At 58.2% G+C, this 18379-nt stretch overlaps 1 protein-coding gene and 1 long non-coding RNA gene across 2 annotated transcripts; one reads left to right on the forward strand and one right to left on the reverse strand.

Annotated features, from left to right (window-relative positions):
- Positions 1-1950: 1950 nt before the first annotated feature.
- On the reverse strand, positions 1951-13621 carry NINJ1 (ninjurin 1). Its single transcript, XM_081262702.1, has 4 exons — positions 13447-13621; positions 5569-5797; positions 4096-4259; positions 1951-2586 (listed from the first exon to the last, which is right to left on the reverse strand). The coding sequence occupies exons 1-3, from the start codon at positions 13519-13521 to the stop codon at positions 4105-4107; spliced, it is 459 nt and encodes a 152-aa protein (XP_081118828.1). The 5' UTR covers positions 13522-13621; the 3' UTR covers positions 1951-2586; positions 4096-4104.
- Positions 13622-13625: 4 nt separating this feature from the next.
- On the forward strand, positions 13626-18172 carry LOC308631464. The gene is made up of 3 exons (XR_014018215.1): positions 13626-14006; positions 14642-14785; positions 17244-18172. It is a non-coding gene; the product is annotated as an uncharacterized lncRNA (long non-coding RNA).
- Positions 18173-18379: the final 207 nt, after the last annotated feature.

Genomic DNA, 18379 nt, shown 5'->3' on the forward strand with positions numbered 1-18379 from the left:
GCCCAGCCTTACTGCAGCCATGTCGGCACCCCATGCAGCCCTGTCTTGGTGAGTTTCCTCTCCTGGCAAAGGAGGAACTATGCGACGTGTTGGCCAACATCCGGCTGCTGACTCGGGACCAGGCACACGGGTGGCTGTTTGCCGGCCCACACCAGGGCCCCACCAGAGACTCAGCACCTGAGCCAGGCCCTTGCCACAGACAGTGCCACCTTGTCTCTGACAGAAGCACACTTCAGGCCCAGGGCACATCTTCCCATCTTGCTTTTTCATCTGGGAATAAATTCCATGCCACGACTACCTTGAAAAACTCTCTTTATAGGACAGACATTAACAAAAGCAGAAAGGGCAGTGTCTGAGCCCCCGGGGTCTACAGATGTCAGCACAAATCCATCGAGTTCTGTCCATTTCCCCTACTTTGGGTCCCCAGGAGTATTTTAAAGCTAAGCCCAGATTCAGACCATTTTAGCCATAAGCACTTTCACTTGTCAGTCATTTCGGGACCTGATTGGTCAATCACACCTGAGACTGCTGGGGGCTTATGTGACCGGGTTAAGGCACCAGGTGCTAGAGTCACTCCAGGTTAGACAAGCAGATGGACAAGGAAAGAATGGGGAGTGGGGGCGTTGGGAGAGGCTCTTGCCCCCACCCTGTGTCTTGGGGAGGCTGCTTGGAGGAGAGGACAGAGGCTGGTGAGAGAGGCCCAGGTGTCTCATCTGGAGGGAATCATGACGGGGTATCCCGTAGCAGGGTGCAGGGGTAATGCCAGAGAGAGGTGGGGGGCAGAGGGGCTGGGAGATACAGTGGGGTGCTGGGGGTGGTGGGTGAAGGGCTGGGGACCAGGAAAAAGAGAACAAGGGCTAGGAGCCAGTTTCCGCTGGGTAAGGGATTCTGCCAGGCAGGAGGCTCCAGTCTAGGACAGGATCCTAGCTTGTCTCCTCCCAAGAGGATATCCCTGCCGACCAGGGCAGTGCTGGACACCACTGTGGGGAAGTACAAACAGACTTGGAACAGCAGGAAGTGGGCTGGCACAGCACGGACATGCATTCAATGGAGAGAGTGCTGGAATTCCATGGGGGGCCCCTGTCCAGGCCATAGATGACAGTTCCCTGTACTCACTACACAGGCTGCCCCTCCCCCACTCCCTGGGGAGGGCAGCCATCATCCAGCACCAGAGTCCCCAAGTTAAAAAACACTCTGGGGCAATCCTGGTGAAACCACCCTCCAATCCTCGACCCCGGGCCCGTGGTCTTAGAAACGCTTCACCCGAGCAAGACTGAGGGCCGTCGCAGGGCCTGGTAGAGTTCAAGCGCCTGCTCTGAGCTCAGATGAGGTGGCACAGGCCATGTGGGATCCAGACAAGGTTTTTTTTTTTTTTTTATCTTATGTTGCTACAAATGACAGAGCAGGGTCCCTGGGCATGGGGACAGGGTAGTGGGCACTTGGGACAGCTCTGGTAGGTCAGCAAAGGTCCCATCTCTACCACTTTGCACAGAAGCACTCGGCAGTCCAAGCACATCAAGCTGCTAGGACCCCAGGACCTACGGCACTCAGGCCCCACACCCTGGAGGCCAGCCCACCCTCTGCCACACAGTAGGTGACCCAGTGTGGGTGGGTCACAAAGGCTGTGGAGGTGCAGGTTCTGGGACAGCTAAGGACACACTTGGCAAAATGTTCACAACTGTGTAAGGGGATTCTTTATTCTTGCAAACTTCCTGGTGATTTTGCCTGTGCACAAAGAAATGAAGGCAAGCAAGGCCTTGGAGCTTCAAACCCTGGCCTCTCTGCCTCTAAATCTCACCCTGAGTTGAGATGGGAGCCAAAGAGCTCCCCAAACCCAGCGTTCTGGGGAAGGCAGCCCTGGCTGAAACTCGGTGCTCCCAGGCCCCTGCAAGGAGAGGGGCCTGGCAGGGTCCCACCCCAGGAGGGGGAGGATGGTGCACGGAGCCCAGCAGGGAGAAGCACAAGCTTTATTAATCATTCCTGATTAGAAAAGTGGGGTTTGGACCCCTGAGGAGGGGCTGGGCTTTGCAGGGCCACTGCTGGTTGGAGGCCACGGGCAGAGTGATGGCCCACACGGGCACAGCTGCCTTTTGATAGCCACTAAGCCCAGGCCCTGAGACCAGAGACAGTGGCCACCACTAAGGCCAACAGGTAGTGCTGGCTACCCAGTGTCCCCAGTTAGGAAATGGAGGAGGCAGCAGTCACTAGAGTCACCTGGGAAGGCCCCATGGGAAATAGGTCTGCTGGTGCATCAGCAAAGGGAGGGGAATCGCCTTGTCTTTCTCGAATGTCCTGAGATAGAGGCCACTGCTGGCCCCTCCATCCGGCCCATCCACGGACCTGCTGCATGTCTGTGGGACTGTCCAGTTCTGACCTTCTGGGCCTTATATCCAGGCCCCACATGACAAGAGTAGCCTTCTATGTGGCAGTCACAGAACGGAGGCTCATCCCAGGACACGGACCAGTCGAGAGCAGCCTGGGCTCTGGCAGGTCTGGGGAGTGCTCCACACAGTGGTGGACATCTCAGGGCACGTTGGCTCCTGGGCTCTGGGCAGCCAGGCTGTGGGGCAGTTGCCATTCAGGGTTCTAGACAGAAGAGAGAAGAGGTGTGAGTTTTGCCTGGCCACTCAACAGTGTCCCAGGTTTGGGGGGTGGGGGCTCCAAGCCCATCCTGGTCACCAGCCCACAGGCACCTCAGGGCCACATACTTGGTGACTCAGACTCAAGAGTGAGAAGGTCACGTCTGGCCTGGCTGAGTTAGCACATCTCTCTGAGCCCTCGGTTCTCCCTCTGAAGTATAGTGTTCCTGGGTCCCTGTCAGGATGTAAAGGCCTGGCCCACCAAGGTCCAGCAGCAGTGACCACAACTACCCACCAAATCCAAGACTCTGCTATGGCTACTTGCGGCCCAGTACATGCAGCAGTCCTGGACTCTGGGCCCATGAGGATACCCCAAGGATACCCATGGAGGGCGGGGACCAGGAAGAGTAGGCCCTTAAGTGCCCATAAGCCCAGAACCCAGCAGATGACCAGTACTCAAGGAGGGTCCAGGATTGTGTTCAGGCTACACAGCAGATGATTAATAAGGGGCCTGGTCATGCCATGTGTAAAGGGTCAGGATGGCACACAAGGGGCTCTGTGGAAGGACAACTTATAACCAACCAGGCAGCGAATCAGACCCTACCCAGTTCCTAGCCCAGAAGAGCCACCCTAGGCTCATGGCCAAGAGAACTGGGGCCAGTGTGTCCCCCACAGGGGATATGGCTATCTCTGGCCCTCAGCCATGTGGACTGCGGTGTTGACAGTTCTGGACCAAAGCAACAAGACTGTGGTGTGCATGGTCCCAGCCTCAGACCAAGTCACCTGGCCTTCCCTGCTCATCCTGCTCCCTGGTTAGGTGTCCTCGGGCAGGTTCTCACCTTCCCAGGGCAGGGACAGGGGAGGGGGAGCCTGGCACAGAAAATGCTTCTTACACTGCGTCCTATATTCCAGGAGCAGGGTGGCTGCAGTCTGCCCTGAATGGAGCCAGGGTCTGCCCTGAGCAGGGATGACACAGACCCTCCAAGGCCCAGCAAGGATAGATGAGGTGTCACAGGGCTGCACGTCAGAAGACCCTGAACACCACCATGGTGAGGCAGTCGGGTAGGCAGAGGCCATTTTCTCAGGTGAAGGCTCATATTAGACACCACCTGCTGGGTGTGGCTGACATAGGGACAGAACCCCCGGGGGTTCTCAAAAGAAGCCAGAAAGATAGTTTTTCACATGAGCTCTCTGGTTATATAAACGGCAGCTCCAGGGGCCAGGTGTATGGCTGTGGTAGAGCACCTACCTGCCCACCACCCCTGAGGCCCTGGGTTCATCCCCAGCACCACAAAAACACACCAAACCAACTTGAACAGCAGCTTCAAAATATGTCATATCTAAGCACTGTGGTCACTGGACCCCAGTGTGGGGGGCCAGGCCTGGATCAAGGTGGTGACCAGGTAGAGACCATGTGGAAAAGGATGACAAAGGAAATCCAGCTGGAGGCTCACCTGCCCTAAGAGACTTCGTGGCAGTTGACAGCTATGGGTCCCATGCTCCCCTCCCGGCTCACCTGGTTGCCCTACTGCCGGGGTGCCACGTCCATCACGGGTTTCTGGACCCCAAAGGCTGTGATGAAGATGTTGACCACTACGATGATGAACACCAGGCCCGTGGCTAGGTTGTTGAGGAAGTCCAGCTTGGCGTGCTTGGCTGGGTTGTTAAGGTCGTACTTGACTGTGGGCAAGAGGGAGCAGATGGTGTCCAGGGCAGCCCAGAGAGAGAACCAACCTGGGGACCATGCTGTGTGGACATCACAGGGTCTTCAAACACACATGGGATAAGTTTTATCCCCAGAAAAAGTAATGTTTTGCTAAAACTCTGATAGTGCATCCCCTGGGTTTGGGGGTCCTGTCTTCTGTAGCCCCCAACTTTCTCCATGAGGAACTGAAGCCCAGGCCAGTCAAGCACCCAAGATCGTGCTTCTCCTGGTCATCAAGCCAGACCAGGTTTGGTTTCTAAGGCAAATGTACTGTGCCCTCATGTGCCTTTCTCTATGGACTCTCTCTCCTGCCCAAGGCTCAATCGCACCCATTTCAAAGGTGGATAAACAGGCCCCGGGAGGCCCCTCACTTGCCTGGAAGCAAAGCAAGAGTTACCCTTGCTGCTCTTGACAAAGGAGTTCACCTCTGGACCGGGATCCAGCATGCCAGGGGCCCTGGCTGCAAAGAGGCAACACTCCACGGAGCCCCAGGGAGCCCAGCCCATCTTCCTGCCTGCCTGCCTCTGGTCCACCTGTCAGTCCATCCAAGGAAGTTGGTCTGATTTTGAAGGAATGTTATTTAGTGACTCAATTTGGAGAAGACTAGAACACCAGAGGTTACAACCTACAATTTGGGTTTTTGCTCAATACCAGCAGGATGGCTGGACATTCTGGCCATGGAGATAGTGGTCAGGGTCCAGGGTTCCCCATCGCCTCCTGGGTCAGGGTCCCTCCACAACTGGGCCCAGGAACCTTCCTTACCTCCTGGGCCAGGATTTGCTTCTCACGTTGTGGGCCCAGTGTCCTTCCACACCTCCTGGTCCAAGGCCCCTCCTCACTACCTTGGGTCTGAATTCCCTCTACACCTCCTGTGCCTAGATTCCCTCCTCACCTCCAGGGCCAGGGTCCTTCCTCATTTCAGGGTCCCCCCCTGCCTCCTGGGCCCTCTTCACTTCCTGTGTGACTTGGAAATTCTTTTCTCACTGGACCATGTCACCAGTGAGGGGCCTGGCTGATGCCAGTCTGTAAGAGGTGGCTGGCACAGGCTACCCTGTGGAGGGAGCTGGAAGGGCCTGGCGGGGGGCAGGTACTCTGACTCCCAGAGGCCCCAGCCTGAGGATCCGACCCTGCCGTATTTCACAGTGCAGGGTCTGGCTGGGGGTGGGGGATCAAATCCTGGACGACGTGCCCTGCAGAGGAGGGCTGGGGAAGGGGCAGCTCCGTGAGAGCCAGGTGTGCAGGGCGGCAGGCGCCCATGCGGGGAGCTGAGAGCCAGGCTCCTACCGAGGAAGATGAGCAGCACGCCCACGCTGATCTGCAGAGCCAGGGAGATGGAGATGAGGACCACCAGGGGCACGAAGAAGGCAAAGCTGGGGCCCTGCTCCACCACGGCCTTCAGCTGGGACGCGTTGGCCATCAGCAGCGCGATGTCCAGCATGCTCTCGGCTGCGCTCTTCTTGTTGGCGTAATGGTTCATGTTGATGGGCTGGTTCCTCCGGCCCCATCGCGGCGGCTGTAGGGAGGGGACCGTCAGTGAGCAGGGGAGGAAAGGGGTGATCAGCAGGAGGGGACAGCGGGGAGGGTGACGGTCAGCAGGGAGGGGCCGGGGCCAAGCCCCCCACAATTGTGGGCTTCTGCTGCCCTGGCCATGGTCAGTACGTCACTCTGAATGTATTCAGCTGTTACAAAGGGGAGCCCAGGAATAAAGTCCCAGAGAGAGGGAAAAATGGCAACCTCAGCCCAGGCACTCTGGCGTTCCAGGCCCTCACCCTCCCGCTGCAGGGTGCTCCTCCCTGCCCGCCTGTGCCCAGGGCTCTCCCCACTCAGGGCCTGGGCTCCTGTTGGGTGCCAGGAAGGGAAACGGTGTGTGAGTGGACAGGTCCCTGAATACTGCCCAGGCCTGAAACAAGCCCTTCCTGGGCTGGGCCCTGAGGCCAGTCCTGCCTCGGTCACCTCCCCTCAGGCTCCTCAGTCCCCTGCCCCCACCCGCCACGCAGCCCTGTAGAATGGCTTGGCCACCCGGCCTAGCTGCAAGCTGCTCAAACGCACGGGGCACCAAGAGTCTGCCAGTACACAGCAGGAGCTCCATAGATGCCTTGGCATGCTACGTACAGTTGAACTTCGTTGTCTCAACTTTCATAGTAAGAACACAGGAATACACGTCCTGACCTCTTCTCTATGGTGCCTATCTCCCGGTGACGTCACTCTCCTATCTGAGGGCTGGTCCCAATCCCGAATCAGCCCCATGCCATTTTCCTGCTGCCTCCCACCCCTCAACCCAGCCAGTCACAGGGGGCCTGTACTGCCCTCCCCGTTCAGCACCCTTTCCTGTTACCATGGACCCTCACGTTCTGAGGTCCTGCCTAGAGGCTCCTGCCTCCAGAGAGCCTCCTGTGACCTCTCCTCCCATGGGAGTCACCTCTTGAGCCAGCCTGTTTTATTCCAGGGCCCCTATAGGTACCTGGCTTCTTCATTCCATGGAGCCAGGCAGCCCCCCTCAAACTGTCTTGGTCAGATCCCTTTCTCAGCCACCACAAAACCCCCCCCACCCTCAGCCCTGGTCCTCTGTCCAGGGCTGCCTGGCCCTGCTCTGTAGCTTCCAGGGACTGGGCACCGGATTGGAGGCAGTGCTGGTGGTGGCCTCCTGGGGCTACTCTGGGAGGGAGATCCTGTTTCCAAACTCATGAAAGATGCAGGGGTGAGAGGCCAGTGCTGCAGGTGTGAGGAAGGTGGACACAGGTGTCACATGGCCAGGGTTTTGTTCTAGTGGTGTGTGTCTTTAAGTGGAAGTGTGCCCAAGAAGAAGGCAGGGTGCGTGGAGATACAGCTGGGCTCTGCTGCCTGCACCTGGGCTGGGACATTCCAACCGCTCGCCTTTGGCATCAGCTGCTGTGTGGTACAGTCACTCGGGTCAGTCCTACACTGGAGAGCACAGAGCAAAGCTGTCTCCACCTGGGCTGGCCACCAGCACCAGCCCCCCGCCCCAGTGCTGCTCGGGAATCACTGCAGGTGTGCCATGAGGCCCCTCTGGGGTGGCTGCACCCCTTGGACCCCTCCCAGACTACATGGGTCTGGGTGTGGGCAGTCTGTGTTTATTGGCCCATGTCTGGCACTGAGGTCACCTCCAGCTTTGCTTCCACAAGGCCATCCAGCTGGCCACACCCTGCCACACATGTGCTCTTCTGGGTACAGAGCATCCAGGGGCTGCTGGCTCACAGTAGGCAGGTGCTCCTAATTTCTTAAACCCAGGGTACCAAAGTGCTTTCCCTCCAGGCTGCCCCGGGGCTTAGCCACGTCCCAGCCCAGGAGCTGTCCTTAAAAGCAAAGGCAAATATAGATCCTGTGAGGACCTTCCATAGACATAGACACACATGCATACAAACATACACCCCACAAACATATCACAAAGACAATATGCACATGTGAACATATACAATATACATGTGCACAACCACACATACATATATGAAATGCACACACATAAATACATACACATAAACACAAATACCCCAAATATACAATCATTCCAGACATATGTACACAATACCCATTCATAAAATATAGCATGTAACACTTATACACACATGGACAAACATAGGCACACACATATGCAATTACTTATACACCACTTAGAGGCACCCACATAAGGTGCACATACACATATGCAACACAACACATGCATAAACACACCCACACATGTACACAGTATATACACAAACAGGCTCACATAAGCACACAAACACACACAGAGCACCCAAACATATCCACATACATATGTACACAACACACATGTGCACACATGCATGTACAAACAAAACACACACAACATACATTCATCATGAAGGAGCACTGTCAGCAGCAGAGTCCTATATCCTGGCCCCTGGCCTCAGCCCTCAGCACCTGCCATCATGGGAGTCTGTGTCCCCGCTATCCTGTCCTCATACCCACTTGAGTGGGATAAACTGAGGCTCAGGGCAGGAGGTTCCTTATTCAAAGCTACACAGCAAGAAAAGACTGGCTGAAATTTGAACCCAGGCTCTGGGGTTCAGAGCCCTAGAGGATGACAACACTATCTCCATAGTCCTTGTCAAGGTGGGCCAGAGTATCCGGGCTGCTCTGTAGACATGGAGCTCCTGGGGGGCTCCCTGCCCCAGGCTCAGGACAGTTAGTCCCACTCTGAGCTTGTCTCTCATGGGGCTGTGAAGCAAACATCCCGAATGGCTCAGAGCCCTGGGGCCAGCAGGGTCCCCAACCCAGTGTCCCTCCTGGTGAAGAGTACTTCTGGCCCACCTGGCCATCTGCTTCCTATTCACTCTATGCAATGACAAGAAGCACAGGTTGAGCCATGGTCAAGGCTGGGGAGGCCTCTGCACTGGCTCAAGCCCTCATTCCCCCCAGCCTGGCTCTAAGGCCCTAACCACAGCCTCCCTCTGCTGCCTCAGTCTCCCCACATGCACAACTGGGCCACACCCTGGGAAGCTGCCTACCCACTGGATGGGAGGGAGCATTACTTTCCCTTTCCATGACCAGGAGATTGAGGCTCAGAAGGGGCCTGCCCAGGGCACTTCAAGGAAGGAGATCAGAATTCAGGCCCAAGACAAGTACCCTAAGCCCAGGGCTGCCTTGGGACACACACTGGTGTCCATCCTGGGCAGGGGAACCACTAAGGCTGTGTGGGCTGATGGGAGCGTCATGTGGTTGGGGAAGGGGACAGCACACCAGGCCTCCTGGGGCTCCCTGGCCTTGGGCCTGCTCAACAACAGTCTCAAGATGGGCAGGCAGATAGACCTATCAACCATAGGTCAGGGAGCCCCACAAGCCTGACCAACTGCCAAGAGCATGCCAGAAAACTCCTGCTGGAGCCTGTGCCCGTGACCTGGGCAGTTCAGGGAACAAACACCCTGGTTAATGTGTCCCTGGAGCCAACAGGAGTTCCCTGAAACCTCAGCAGATCTGGGAGCTGGGGTGATGCCCGTTTTCCTGTAAATATTGGGAAAAACCCCAGGGAGAGTCAGCCCCATGCAGGGGGCTGCCTTCTATGGTCACGCGGTCCTAGGCTACCTGCCTTCCATAGCTCAGGTTCGGGGGAAGCTGGTCCAGAGAGCATTTGAATTAGCCCTGCTGCACCCATAACCTGGCTTAGTCATAGTGCAATGGGTGCTATAGGTCCCCCAGAACTTGACTGGGGGGACTGTGGCCCAAGCTGGGCCCACTATACCAGCTGCTGCCACAGAGGCCTTGCCCAGAGCTGGACTGGGGCTGCCACCACACCTCCTCTGTCACCCCCATTCCAGGGACCAGAAGTGCCTCAGTTTTTTCATCTATAAAACAGGCAGACAGGGGGCTGGGGATGTGGCTCAAGCGGTAGCGCGCTCGCCTGGCATGCGTGCGGCCCGGGTTCGATCCTCAGCACCACATACCAACAAAGATGTTGTGTCCGCCGAAAACTAAAAAATAAATATTAAAATTCTCTCTCTCTCTTAAAAAAAATAAATAAAAGAATATAAAACAGGCAGACCGGGATGTGGAGAGGACTGTATATGGCAGTCTCAGAAGTCTTGTGGCCTGTTACAGTGCCCCGTAGTGGGTGACAGGGCTGGGATGTTCCTCCACCCGGTATGTGGCTGTCCCCATCATGACAGGCTCTGCCTCCTACCTAAAAGCTCTACCAGCTCATAAATAACCGCACACATACAAAACGGCAACCAAGAAAAGAAAGGATAGTTGGGCATGGGTCCCTCTGGGCTGAGCAAACCCAAGAGGGGCATCAGGTCAAGTTGCCGCCCTGGGTGACCGATGTCCAAGTCTAGTTAGATCCTGGCTGACTCCAGCCTGGCCTGCTCCCAGGCCTGCCTCTTGGGCTTAGCTAGGCACAGTAGCTAGTGGGGAGACCTGAGAATTGGGGCCCCACGACCTCCATGGACCTGTGGGCTTTGGGCATCTCTCATCCATGCGGGGGTAGGACTTCTGGGTCCATCCCCCCAGACCAGGACTGGCATGAAGCCACCAGGGCTGGCTTCCAGGTCCAGCCCTCTGAGGCCTGCGCCTGGCCTCTGCTGTTCATGCCTAACCAGTTCAGGAAGCAGGGCCTGAGGGTCTCTGGGTTCCACATCTGCATTCCTGGCAGGAAACCCTAGCCAGACGGCAGGAAGTACAGGAGGCGGGGGTCCTCTTAGCAGCTGGGCTATGGCTTGGGCTGGGCAGCACTACTTCCCCTCGGCTCAGTACTGGCCAGGAGTAACCTCGAGGCCCATCAGGGTCGCCTTTAGAATTTAGCTAAGATCCTATCAGTCTCAGGACCTGCCAGGCAAGCAGAAATGAGAGAAAGAGGGAACTTCCTCTGGCAGCTGAGGCTGTGCAGTGTGAGTAAAAATCCATATCCTGGAGGCTAGAGAGGTGGCATTAGGAACCTCGCCCTAGGGACTGTGAGTGGCAGGAATATGGATTGGCACCCGAGGGCTGTGGCCCAGCCATGTTCCAGTCACTTCTTGGCCATCTCCCTCCTGCAGTGGGCAATGCAGTACTGGGCATGACATAACTGTGGGTCATTTCCACATTCAAATTGATGTTTGCTCTTCCTGCGCTGCCAGCCCAAAGTGAGTCGAGGTCCAGAAGGAGCGGGCTCAACCCCTGGACACTGACAGGGATCCTCATGTGAAGGGCCCTAGGGATGCCAGGAATGTGGGAGGGGGCATGGTGGAGCTTGAGAGGACTCGCCTGGGCACCCCTGCAGAGGAGGTACAGCTGTGACTCTGGTGAGCTTCAGCCATCTAGGAAGCAAGCAACAGTGCCCAGTGTTATAGAGGAGGGAGGCCCTCCTGAAGGACCCACCCTGGGGAAGGTGCTGCTCTTCTGGAGCCACACTGCCTGGTGTCACCACAAGGAAAGGGTCTCTGTGGTAGAAAGTTATAAGTTGCCAATGCCACTGTGTGCTGGGCCCTGCTCCTCGCAGTTCCTGTCGATAAGCACATAGGACTCACCATGATGTCACTCAGGGGAAGAACTGTTATCTACAGATAGGAAACTGAGGCAGAGCGCTAACACGGTGGCCCAAGAAATGGCACGGCAGGGTCCCCGCGGTAGGGGGGACAAGGCATTGAGCCATATGGGTGAGCAGAAAAGACTTGTAGGCTGACCACTCCTCATGGAAGCCTCTTGCTGGGGACCCGAGGTTCCTGCGACCTCGGATGGGCCTACAAAGCTTCTTCAGAGCCAGGCTTCTCAGCCCACCGCCTCAAGATGCATGTGTGTGGAGGTCTGGCCTCTGGGAGTTTGCTTCCACTGTTCCCTGTGCCTAGGTACCCTCCATAGGTAGAGGTCAGACCTGTCTGCCTTCCTCCTCACCCTGGGGCTGGCGATGACATCCATCATGATCTCCACAGGAGGCCTGACATCCCCCACCCCACAGTGTGGTGGTCCTCTAGCTCCTGGAATCCTACACCTTGGCCTTCATTTTTCCCCCTGGTCTGGGCTGCTCTCTGATTTCTGAAGGTAGACTGAGATAGGGGTAGGAGGTTGCTTCTCTCTCCCTTTGGTCCCTACCCAAAATAATGACCCCTGAGCACCCAACCAGGTCTCTCCTGACCCCAAGATACACCCAGAGCCCCTGGGAGGCAGGGCCCACCCTGATGCCTACAGAGCTGAGCAGAGATGGTACTGAGTAGAGAGTAGAGTCTAGGCAAGGCCAAGGGTGGGGGGGCGAGCAGAATCCCTTCCTTTAAACCAGTTTCCAAGTCACCTGCCTCTTTATTGAGTTTATTTGCTTAAGATATATCCTCGAAGGCCACCAGGGATCATTTGTACTCCCTTTTTTAGGTGGGTGGGGGAGTACCAGGGATTGAACTCAGGAGCACTGGGCCACTGAGCCACAGACCCAGCCCTATTTTGTATTTTATTTAGAGACAGGGTCTCAGTGAGTTGCTTAGCACCTCACCATTGCTGAAGCTGGCTTTGAACTCGCCATCCTCAGGAGCTGCTGGGATTACAGGCAGGTGCCACCATGCCTGGGGTTCTCCCTTTTTAAGACCATGTATAGAAGGCCCAAAAGATGAGTGCCCCCCCATCCCCAAGGATACACAGCCAGGGTCTCCTCTGCCAGCTGCTTCAAAGTGCTCACACACTGGGGCAGAGCCAGGTCTCAGTCCTGCACACCAAGGTGAGTCCCAGGACTCCTCTAAGTCCTGTTTCCTCATCTCTAATCCAGGGACAAACGTGTGTAACTCCAGGACTGACCCTACTCCCTGCTGGTGCCCTTTCTCCCAAACATGGCCTATCCCCAAGGAATACTCCTAGGACTGGTCACTCTGCCCCAATCATGCCTAAAGCAAGCTTGGAAAATCCCAACCAGACCATAGTTCTCCACCCCCATTCCTGGGGGGTCGGAAAATGAAAGGTTGTCCAAAGTCAACAAGTCACCAGAGGGCCAGGCCAGGACGGCTCCCTGGCTGGCTCAGCCCTGGCAGGAGAAGGGGCTGGAAGGTGGGGAGGAGGTTCAGGAAGAGGGTGTACCTCCAACACACGGGCAGGACCGCTGCTAAGGCCTGCCCCAGGCTTGCAGCCTTCCCGGGCCCTGCAGGGCAAGCTCTGGGCAGGCCCCACTAGGGCCCTCCAGGGGACACTCTGAAGGCTTTGAGTGGGTGACATTCATTTTTCAGGGCAGGTGAGTGGAGCCTGGGGTTCCCCCATCAGGGCAGCATCCGACAGCGTGGTCACCCTGTGACGTAGCCGTCTGCTTACTGCTGGCCTGGAGCCCAGATGCCGTGACTCTTCTCCGCCCACCCCGGGGGCACACAGGAGGAGATGGGGCGGTGAGGCTGAAGTTAGAAGGGTGCTGTGGGAGGCCGTCCCTGCTCGAGAGCTGCGCCCCAGCTCCGCCGCGCAGCTGAGCGTCGGTACGGTCCGCGGGGCTGCGGACCGCAGCACGCCAGTCCTCCCCGCGCCCCTGTGACCCTGCAGGGGCGGCCAGAGCCTCCAGGGCCACTGCTTGGGTCCCGGATAGGACGAGCGGGACGTCGCTCTGGCGCATCGTCCCCCACCACCACCACCACACAGCATGGGGAGCTCACCAGGCGACGCACACAGGTGCCCGCAGAGCCGCGGGTGCCGGGCCCAGAGAGGGAGGTGCCGGCCAAGGTCACACAGCAGCGGGGGTGGGGGTCTTACCGAGGCATCTGGGGAGCCGGGCGAGCCCGGGCGCAGGTCGCCGTTGAGCTCGTATTCCTCGGTGCTCGAATCCATGGTGCGACCGCCCGGGCCGCCTAGCTCCGGGCCCGAGCCCGCCCGCGCCTCGGCCGCGGAGTCCGCGGCTGTGTGCCCGCCCCCGCCCCGCCTCGCCTCCCGGCCCGCCCCGCCCCGCCGCGCCGCAGTTCCGCCCCCAGACTCCGCCTCCGCTGGGGCGGGGCCGGGCCCGGAGTCCCAGGGCGAGCGGGCCTGGACAGCGCCGTCTGGTGCGACGCGGGGTCCCGGGCAGCTCGGCGCCGGGTCCCGTAGTGGCACCGGAGGGCCCCCAAGTGCCCGGCCGCAGCAGCCCTCTGGCCCTCGGTGATGGCCACTTTATGACGTGAGGTCAAGAAAACCAGCCGTTCCCTGGCCACTTTGCAAACTGCAGGGCGCCGCTGCACGGCGAGCGGGCGTGGCCGCCGCGGCCGGGCCAGGCTTTCCCGGGCGGGGCTCGCCCTCAGGCTGCAGGCAGCTCCGGCTCGGCGCCCGCTGCCGCACGGCAAGTGGGTGCACGTGGCTTCCTACTTGTGGTCATCAGCTTTCCTACGTGGGAAACTGGGGGCCGGGGGGCCTCCGGCACAGCCTGATGGCGGGGACGGGGCAGAGTGCGGATCCCGGAGCGCGCGCCGCTCTGCCCGGAGGCGGCACCCTGTGCCCGGCCCGCAGAGCTGGTCGGTTCCCAGCCGTGGCTCAGTCGGCCGTGTCTCCCGAGACACCCTGGAACCACTTCTTCCGGGCGTGGGAAGCCAGGTGGGGTGGAGGGGAGAGGGAGACGCCATCTTCCAGCGCAACGCAGCGCTGCAGGAGCCTGGAGGGCAGGGGTGAAGGCCAGCTGTCTCCTCCGTCCTGACCCTGACCTCTCCCAGGCTCAGCTGCTTTTTGCATCCTTTCACTGGTTGCACCTCAGACTGTGCATCTCCTGGGGTTCGCACACGCCTCCCCTAAAGCCTTAGGAAGTAGTGAGCAGACCCTGTCATGCCCCCAGGCCAGGCGCTGCCCAGAGCTGCCACCTTACAGCGCTGTAGTCTCCAGTGGGTCGCTAATCTCTGTGCCGTCACCTCCAGCACTGGCTCTTGGCCTCAGGTTAGGGCTTGGTCAAGGCCATGTGAGCCTGATCTCTTTTCTCTCTCCCCCAAAGAAATGAAGGGGCCAGAGGTTCAACAACGGCATCCAAGCTCACATGTGTGCGGGATCCTGTTGGAGACACTGGAGGCTGGACCAAAGAAAGCAGTGGGCCCCTACCCTATGGAGCTGAGAGACAGACAGTGGGCAAGTCACAGAGGTCAGCACCGTGTGGGGCCTGGTGCCATCACTTCTTGTGTTACTAAGGGTCCTGGGGAGAGGCCATTCTCCTCCCTCACTGGACAGGGGAAGAAAGTCAGGCATGGCTGGAGAGAAGCTCAGCCCAAGGCACTCAGCCCAGGAGCCATGCTGTCCCCCAGGAATGTAGCAGCCTTTCTGTCCCATCCCCACCTCACTGGACATTCTCAGGCTGAACAGGCAGCCTTCTGGTGGCCCTGGGACCCAACTCCTGCCTAACCCCAAGCTTGTCTTCCCTGTTCCCGCCCTTGCTTCTGCCGGGGGAGGGGGCGAGTTTTGTAAGTGAAACCGAAGGCACAAAAAATGCAAGTCACCCTGAGGGATTTACCAGAAAAAGGGACTTTTCCCCTCACCCCAGGTCCATGCCCTGTTCCTGCCCCATGGCAAGTCAGCTGAGAGGAGGGGCAGGTGGGGGCCAGCGAAGTGGCCAGATTCCAAAGGGGCCCCCACTGGTTGTGTGCTGGGGGCTGGTTGCTTGGTCTCCATTTCCTAGTGTATTCATTCTTCAGCCCACGAGAGGCTTCTGGGGGTCAAGGCACTTTAGAGCCACCCTGGGAGAGTCAGGCAAGCTCACTCTGACCGCAGCCCCTGAGACCCATGGCCCACAGGCGGACTGCGGATCCCCCATTGGACTGAGGCAGCGGGGAAGGGTGTGACGGGAGAGCCAGGCGGTGCCCCTCCTCCGGAGCACAGCTGAGGTCCAGCAGCGAGGAGCTGTTTGGCCTCCTTTACAGATGAGGAGACGGGCTCAGAGAAGGTGTCCCAGCCTCGAGCCCGCCTGGTAACCACTGTTCTTACCTGACCGGGTCACTGTCACCTCACTTGACTGTGCACGAGTAGGGGGAAATCCACATCTTCAAATGTGGGCTCCGTCCACACAAAAACTGCCGCCTGTGGCCACTGTATGGGACAAGCTCCACCCTGTGGGTGGCTCTGGCCAACACGGGGTATGTGTAGGGGGTCCTGGAGAGAGGGAGAAGACCACAGAGAAAACATGTTTCTGGTGGGCCAAAGGTGGCGGGCGGGAAGGCCCCCAAGGTATTGGGCGGAACGGGAGCCTATTCTGTGCTTTGGGCCCTTTGGTGGCTCCAACCTGTGAGATCCATTAGTCCTGATTTCCAAGAGAGGACAAGAAGATTGTATTGAATGCAATTGAGAAATCAGACTCTGGGTTTGTAAACCTGCTCTGTGATGGTGGCCCCCAGAGTCCCCAGCGGTCACTGCATGTGAGTGGTGCATTCGCAGGCTCCCAGAGCAAGGTGTCACTAGGGGCTGTCCTGCATGTCTGCACTGAGGGTTTTCCCGGGTGTCTGCTGTGTCATCCCACTTGTTTCCCCTGCTGTGCTTAGAGCTGCTTACCAGGCTGTCCTCTGCTGGACCCAGCCCAGGACACATCTTAAAGGGACCGTGCCCCATATGTCCCAGCCACCTCCTTGCTTCCAGGGTCTCCTGGAGATGCTGAGCCATTGAACTGTATACTCAGCTTCAGATGCTGGCCCTGATCCCAGGGTCCATGGGAATTGTCCCCAGGAGGGACATAGAGGAGGAGGGGCCCAGCAAGGGCCATGGCTGAGCCCCCTGGCTCTAACAAAGAGAGCTGTGCGTGTGTATGACTAGTTCACACGAGGGCTCCAGCCTTTCTGAGCACACAGACCTTCGTGCCTCGGCTTGTCATGCGGAGGAGGTCTTCGCAGGGCACAGGGCGTTTTTTGTCAGCCCTAAGGGAAGGCAGCCAGAGCCAGGGCCCTTCTCCCTACATGCCACCCCACTGCCAGGGCTGAGCACCCCTGTAACCACAGGGAGTGTGGAGGTGCCGCTGGGTTCCCAGAGAACATGGTAGAAAGCTCCAGTTGTTAGACAGCTCACACCGACTGCACGTTCCTGCAGGGAGCCTGGGAAGCAGTCCGTGCCTGCTCTGCGCCTCTCTGGGCTGGAGGCAGAACACCTTCTCCGTTCCACAGGGAGAGAACCAGGTTGGAGAGGCAGCATGACACGCCCCAGGCTACACAGCTGCAAGAGGCAGAGTGGCTTGCACAGCAGCTCCTGACTCCTCCCAGGCTGCCCGCACATGCCTGCTGCCAGTCCTGGGCATGCCCATCCTTTCCCACCCACTGTAGGAGCCTGTGACGTGGCCTCATGGCGGGTGAGGGGCTGCGTGTCTGGCAGGTGTTTCCAGGAATCACAACTCCTGCAATATCACGCACAGAGGGAGGCGGCGTGCAGTGGCATGAGCTCTGCATTCTAGGACAGAGGAAGGAGGGCTGGAATGGTGACGAGGAGCTGTGCCATCTGAGCATGCCGAAGACAGGAGGGCGGAGGTCACCAGTCGGGGTCCTGTGGGAGCAGGGGACACAGGTGGGCCAAGGATGATAACAGGCTAGTGATATGCAGGTGCCTGATGATGTCGCTGTGTTCTCCAGGGAGAAGTCACATGCCCAAGGCCACGGGGCAAGGCATAGCTGCCCCAGAAGTCCCCTGGACACCAGGAACCTAGTGGGAGTGACTGGTCATGGCCATGTGCCATCTGGCACATTGTGTGGCCATTCACAGAGCTAACAGAGCAGTCCACTGCCTAGTGGGACGAGCTGGTCCTTCACGCAATGGAATGGACGGGGAGAAGCGGGAAGCCAGCCCCAGCCTCCTCTGTTGAGTCTGGTCCTTTGATCTAGCCCTACCTGCTTGGACGGTGGACTCTCCCCCAGGGCTCCCCAAGGCCAGGAGGACACTGATGCCACGCTGCACCTATATCCAGCAAAGCCCTGTCCAGCTGCCAGACACAGTGGCAGGGGGAGCAGACACCTCTGCTATCTGTCCCCAGACCTCAGCCATAGGCTCCTGGTTTTTAAGCTTTTGTTTAGAGCTGCACTTCCCTGCAGCTCCGTGTCCTACAGCTATAATCTGGCAATGAAAGAGATGCACACAACATCAAAGAAGGGGCCTTAAACAGGGAATATTCATTAGTTCTTCCTTTCTGCTGGCTGGAACATGGGTGAAATGGCGAGAGCTCCAGTAGCCACAGGGGACCATGAGGAGACCTCGAGTATGGAAGCCTTGCATAATGGAACCACTGATGGAAGGAGCCTGCATCCCCAGTGCTTGGAGCATAGGCCCTCCCTCGGCTATAAGGCAAAAGAACCCAACCACAACAACAACAAACTATCTCATTTTGAGGCTGCTATAATTTTGTTTTCTTCTGATACTCGTAACTAGTTTGAAAAAAAAAATTATGCCACTGGCATAAAACCTTCCTGGGTCCCCTCTGGACCCTGTATACCTCAGGCCCTGTCCTTCCCTCTCCCTTCCCTCCCTTCTCTTTGTCCCACTGGTCCTTTCTACCTCCAGGTCCTTGTGCTCCCAGTTCCCTCCACCTGAGTCTCCCACCCCAGCCTCCATGTGGCTGGCTCCTTCCTGTCACCTGACGGCAGGACACCTGTCCCTGCACCTGAATCAGGCCCTCGTGGGTATGTTTGTGTGAGTCGCCTGCTGCCTCCCCCGGCCCAGCCAGCATCACAGCCCCCACGTGGGGAGGGAGGAAAGCCAGAGCCAGGTGCCACTG

The sequence above is a fragment of the Spermophilus citellus genome, assembly GCF_964194105.1.
Source record: "Spermophilus citellus genome assembly, chromosome: 12".
NCBI lineage: Eukaryota > Metazoa > Chordata > Mammalia > Rodentia > Sciuridae > Spermophilus > Spermophilus citellus.